This window comes from Poecilia latipinna, unplaced genomic scaffold (genome assembly GCF_001443285.1).
Source record: "Poecilia latipinna isolate Pla-1442-1.1 unplaced genomic scaffold, P_latipinna-1.0 Scaffold3644, whole genome shotgun sequence".
Lineage (NCBI taxonomy): Eukaryota > Metazoa > Chordata > Actinopteri > Cyprinodontiformes > Poeciliidae > Poecilia > Poecilia latipinna.
The window spans coordinates 79,408-85,241 of record NW_015116260.1 but is presented as its reverse complement, the minus strand read 5'-3'; the positions used below and the strand labels follow the sequence as shown (position 1 = coordinate 85,241).

At 39.7% G+C, this 5,834-nt stretch overlaps 1 protein-coding gene across 1 annotated transcript in view; it reads left to right on the top strand.

Moving 5' to 3' along the window:
- Positions 1-1,993: 1,993 nt before the first annotated feature.
- Positions 1,994-5,834, top strand: part of LOC106941403 (solute carrier family 12 member 2) — a gene marked incomplete at its 5' end in the record, with an annotated part of 19,441 nt that continues 15,600 nt past the window's right edge. The window contains 3 exons of the mRNA XM_015024419.1: positions 1,994-2,080; positions 2,738-2,860; positions 3,298-3,409. Of these exons, the coding sequence (XP_014879905.1) occupies positions 1,994-2,080; positions 2,738-2,860; positions 3,298-3,409 (322 nt within the window). The remainder of the gene's footprint in view (positions 2,081-2,737; positions 2,861-3,297; positions 3,410-5,834) is intronic.

Here is a 5,834-nt window from a genome sequence, read left to right as displayed (position 1 = left end):
TGAAGGGGAAGAAAGATGTGGTAGAAAAAAGTGGACAAGCAAGTGACCACATCCTGGAGAAGATTGTGAAACAAAACCCATTTAAAAATTTGGGGAAGATTCATAAATAGTGGATTGCAGCTGGAGTCGGTGCTTCAAGAACCACCACACACAGGCAAGATATGGATTTCAGCTGTCGCATTCCTTGTGTCAAGCCACTCTAAAACAAGAGTCGGCATCAGAAGCGTCTCAGCTTGGCTAAAGACAAATAGAACTCTGGACTACTGCTGAGTGGTCCAAAGTTATGTTCTCTGATGAAAGTAAATTTTGCATTTCCTTTGGAAATCAAGGTCCCAGAGTCTGGAGGAAGAGAGGAGAGACACAGAATCCATGTTGCTTGTGTTCCAGTCAACGTTTCCACAGTCAGTGATGGTTTTGGTTGCCATGCCATCTGCTGGTGTTGGTCCACTGCGTTTTTTGAGGACCAAGGTCAATGCAGTCATCTATCAGGAAGTTTTAGGGCACTTCCTGCTGCTGACTAGCTTTATGGAGGTACAGATTTAATTTTCAAACATGACTTGGCACCTGCACACAGTGCTAGAGCACTGGTCCTGTTCTTAATGGTCCAATTAAGAACAGGACCATGGTATCCCTGCTCTTAATTGGCCAGCAAACTCACCTGACCTTAACACCATAGAAAATCTATGGCATTATGTCAGTGGTTCCCAAACCTTTTCTCCTGGGCCCCCCCAGTGGTTTCCAAACATTTTCTGGTCCCCATCCCCCTCCCCATGGATTACAATAGGGAGAGTTGGACTCTGGTTGAACGATGTGTGTGACCGGGGGGGCGGGGGGGTGCAGAGAGATCCGTAGAGAGTCCCTGTTATACTCTTCCATCCACTCAAACCCCCCTCCCTCCCCCCACAAGCACACACAAATTTCATCATTGTTGTGTTTTTTTTTTTTTTTATTTATCCATACCACTTCCTGCACCCCACCTGCAATGGCACGGCACCCTCCCTAGGGGGTGCGCCCTAGAGTTTGGGAACCTCTACATTATGTGAAGAGAAAGATGTGATACACTAGACCCAACAATTCAGAAGAGCTGAAGGTCACTATCAGAGCAACCTGTGCTCTCTTAACACCTGAGCAGTGCCACAGACTGGTCGACTCCATGCAATTGCTGTAATTATCTGGGCAAAAGGAGCCCCAACTAAGTACTAAGTGCTATGCATGCTCATACTTTTCATATTCATAGTTGGCCAACATTTCTAAAAAATCCTTTTTTTTGTATTGGTCTTAAGTAATATTTTAATTTTCTGAGAAACTGAATTTGGGGTTTTCATTAATTGACTTAATCAACATTAAAAGAAAAAAAACATTTGAAATATATCAGTCTGTGTGTAACAAATGAATATAATATACAAGTTTCACTTTTTGAATGGAATTACTGATTTAAATCAACTTTTTTATTATATAAATTTTTTTTTGACCAGCACCTGTACTATGGAGGAGCTATCTCAGAGATCATACAAAAAAGAGCAAAATGAAGATTAAAGCCATTTATTGGCTCTTAGAACTGTAGCCTTGCCCCTCATGCAAACACACTGTTCACCTTAATCCAAGCGCAGTCTTGATGAAGTAGAAGTGTGGAGAATTAGAACTGATTCATGTCTATTTAAAACACTCGCATGTCCGTAGCTGTTGCTTACAAAAGGCAGTGGACTCGAGTTTGATTTAATGAGGCAGTGCTGGCTCAGAGTTCCTGCTTCAGCTTTTATTTTTCATGACAGACTCGAGAAATTTTCCAGAAGCCAGCGAGAACAGTTGAGCTTTGTTCTGTTTCCTAGGTTTTCTGTTCACTTCATGGTTACTGCATTGTAACTTACTGGCAAACAATTGACTTGTGGATGTTTTTCTTTTTTCTTTTTTTTTAATTAACTAACATCTTCCTGAGCACAGCGAAACATCATTGGTACTTGGAGGGTTCATCAAGTCAGCATTTCACATTAAGTATGTTCTCTTTTTTGTTCTTTTGTTTCACACTTCCCAGATGATGATGAAGATGGCAAAACTACCACTCAACCTCTGTTGAAAAAAGGCAGGAGACCCCTTTCATTTTGTTGCCTTCAACTTCTTCTCCCTGAGATTTTCTACTGTGTGCTGGCATTCTTCTCCCATTTTTCTGCTTCATCCTCTCTCATCCTATCACCTCATCATTCACAGTAGATTTAGAAATATTTTCTATTAACATTCTGCCCTGCACTCTGCTGTCTCCATCTTTAGTATCTCTGCTTGTTCTGTGCTTCCGCCTGCTAGCTACTTGGCTTGGGGAACAGTCATTTCTCCTGATCAGTCTCAAACTTCTACTGGTTTCCACTCAGTCTCTGATGTCCTGCTGCATCACATGGCTTTTATCTCACTTCAGATCCTCAGTAGTTATCGTCTCTTGGTGAGATTTCAGTTCCTCCAAAGCATCTGAAGCTTCTTCCTTCCTTAGAGGTGACGGTTCTTTTCCAGGATCCTAATTCTGCTTCAGAAACATCTCTGCTGTCTGTTGGCTCCTCAGTGTTAACAGTGTTTCTCCTCTGCTTCAATGTGACTTCATTTTGATTCATTATAGCTTCCCATTAAGGCTAATGTTCTCAAAATAAACAGATGGACATGAAAAGTTTTAAACATCTGAGTTTTTCTGACCCTTAATTGTCACTTTGCTGTTCCTGATTGAATGTGCTGTGTGTGTCTGTCTGCCTTACAGACAAGAAGAGTCCAACCGTTCCTTTAAATGTGTCTGACCAGAGGTTGCTGGAGGCCAGTCAGCAGTTCCAGCAGAAACAGGGGAAGGGCACAGTGGATGTCTGGTGGCTGTTTGATGATGGAGGTGAGACAGGACAGGACAGGACTTCTTGTCCGGTAAAGGAAGTCAGCCAGATCAGTGAACTACAGCCACAAACCAAAAGAACCTTGTCCCATTAAAGCAATTGTGCCCAAAGTCGGTCATCGAGGGCCGGCATCCTGCATGTTTTAGTTTTCTCCCTGGTTAACTCACCTGGATCAATGATGGCTCATTAGAAGACTAAGAAGTGTGAATAAATGTTATTGCATATTTATTATATTAATTATACAGTGTAGATTTACAGGTAAGGTGTATTGAAAATGATAAATCAGAAAAATAGTATGTAAACTTTAAAAGTAAGCAATACATTTTTTTATGGGTTTGTGGTGCGTTTTTTGAGAAAAATGCACACATTTTATACATATTAGGTTTTGTTGTTTTCAGGATTATATAAGCTGATCGATTTACTTTCCTTGGATCAGGTCTGACCCTGTTGATCCCATACTTGCTAACCAATAAGAAGAGGTGGAAGGACTGCAAGATCCGCGTTTTCATTGGAGGGAAGATCAACAGGATTGATCATGACCGCAGAGCGTAAGGCCTGACAACTTTTCCTGCCCTTTACTCCAGGTTTTCTGACTGACTTTATAAAAGCAGTTGAGATGCAGTGAATTTAACTGAAAGTATGAAGTACTTTTTTCCCCCCAGCAGTTCTTCTCTCAGTGCTTACAAACACACTTTTAAGGTCTTTGAGTTTAACACCCATCACTGTTAAAAACTGCTTTTTTTCCCATATTGTTTACATAAAAACATCTGGACTTCTACTTCTAGGGTAATTAATAATGACATGAAATACACTGAAGTTTTTTTTTGGTTTTTTTTAAGTAATTTTCTTTAACAAATTAATAAAAATGGATATTATAACCCCAACTGGAGATAAATGGAGATGTTGGGATGAAGCTCTTGCTCTATCTACAGCTCCTGTAGGAGCAGGGGATGTGTTCACATCAGTTACCTGTAAGTTTGAAGAATGGACGCCATTTATTGCTAATGTTGGCAGTGTAACTTTGATAAGACATCTTCTCAGATCTGGAGAAACTTCTCTACATGCTCGTTGCAACTCTTATATGGTTTTCAGAAAGTTACTTAGGCTGCAAATATTTCATGCTACTAAAAGGAGCTGCTTGGCGTAAAAACCCTCTTTCTTGTTAGCTTGAGAGGAAGAAAATAAATCACCTAATGTCAAAACCTTTGGAAAGTACTCTCCATTGTTAAAAATAGCACTTTTGCCTATAATCAAGAAGGTGAACCATCAAAGCTTCTGTGTTTGAAAGAGCGCAACACATCCTGGGAACATCCTGTCTCTGCCCAGAAGAAGGTCGGCCTTCTTCTGGGCTTCATTACAGCTGTTACTGTTTCACTTTAAAATCATATTTCCTTATTCATGTTACAAATCAGACATCACTGATTTGTAACTGGCAGTGACTGGCAGAGTGCTCTAATATGTCTAGTTTAATCATTAAGAGTTTAACACAAATCTGAGTACAAGATGCAGATATTTTTATTGCAAGGCTGCTAACTTCCATAATCCCATACTTAATGGTGTCTGAAACCTTAGAGGGGAAAGAAAAAAAAACACCACAGGAAAGGTAGGAAGTTGGATGTTTGTTAGGCAAATGTTCCAGAGAATATACAGGTTTTGAGTAAATACTTGGAGACAGACAGGGCTACAGAACAGACTCTAATGCTTAACACAATATTCCTGTTTCTGCTGAAATTAGGTATTTTGGATAATTTTAAGTTTTACATCTTGGTCCCATCCTGTGATTATAAAAAGTCTGTATTAGTCATCTTGCAGGGCTGTGTGTGTATTAATATAATCATGCACTCTGTTTTCATTCTGTAAACAAGCAGCTGGATTTCCAAGGAAACTTATTTAAGAACAAGACCGAGGAATGCTAATCTCTATGGTAGAAGCCGACAGCACAAGTTGTAAACCTGTAAGAACAGATTTCCACTTTGCTCCCACCAGGAATTTATAATATAAAGATAAGTGTTAGATTCCAGTTAGATTAAACTGTCCATTGATTAGATTTGCTAAACTTTGGTGCCATTATGGTTTTTTAATATATGGATGACCCTTACTACGGTGTTTTCTGGTACACACTCTCACTTACATAGTCTGTCATGGTTCTTCAAGCTGCCTCCCACTTCCTTTTGTTGGATAAAATTAACTTGGTGCTACAGTAGCAGCAGAGCCTTTCATCTGTACAATACTGGGTGCACTTTGTTCTTCTCACTTTGAAACAAAGAGGATTTCAGACAGGTTATTTGAACACTTCACTGTTTCTCCTCCATTCACTGCATGGTTTCATACCAGTACATCAAGCAGCACTCAGCTCAGTTTGGGTGTGTTTAACTGCTTCATTTGCTTCTTAATCAGTCTTCTTTACTGGACTCTAAGTGTTTCCGTAGTTTGCTTCCAGAAGCGACTGGTAAAAAAAATTCTTGGTGAGGCTGATGTGCCAATAGATTTTCTTTCCTATTCCAGTAAAAGGATTCAAATGAATGGTAAGAAAATGACTACAATTATATTTTTTTAAATTAACTTAAATAAAAGATCTGTTCAGTAACTTCAGTAAATATACAGTCGTATATTTACTGTAATCTCTGAATCAGACTCAAAACTGTGAAAAACACCAAAGATTGTCTGCAAGTTTAACTCTGAACAAACATGCTGAAGTGTATTAAAACTGAAGAGAATCAACTAATGGCACCAAACAGCAGACTTTTCTTTGTAAAAGAACTGAAACACATTGGTACAGGATGAAATGATCACAGCTAAAAACATACACACATATGGATTTCCATAGACCTGAGTCAGCAAATAGGACCTTGGCCTACACAGCCCTGTACAACAGCCCATCAGAACGATCATTTGAAACTAGGGGTGTGCCGATCGATCGGTCACCGATCATAATCGGGCTGATTTTTGTGAAAAAGTGCATGATCGGTGATC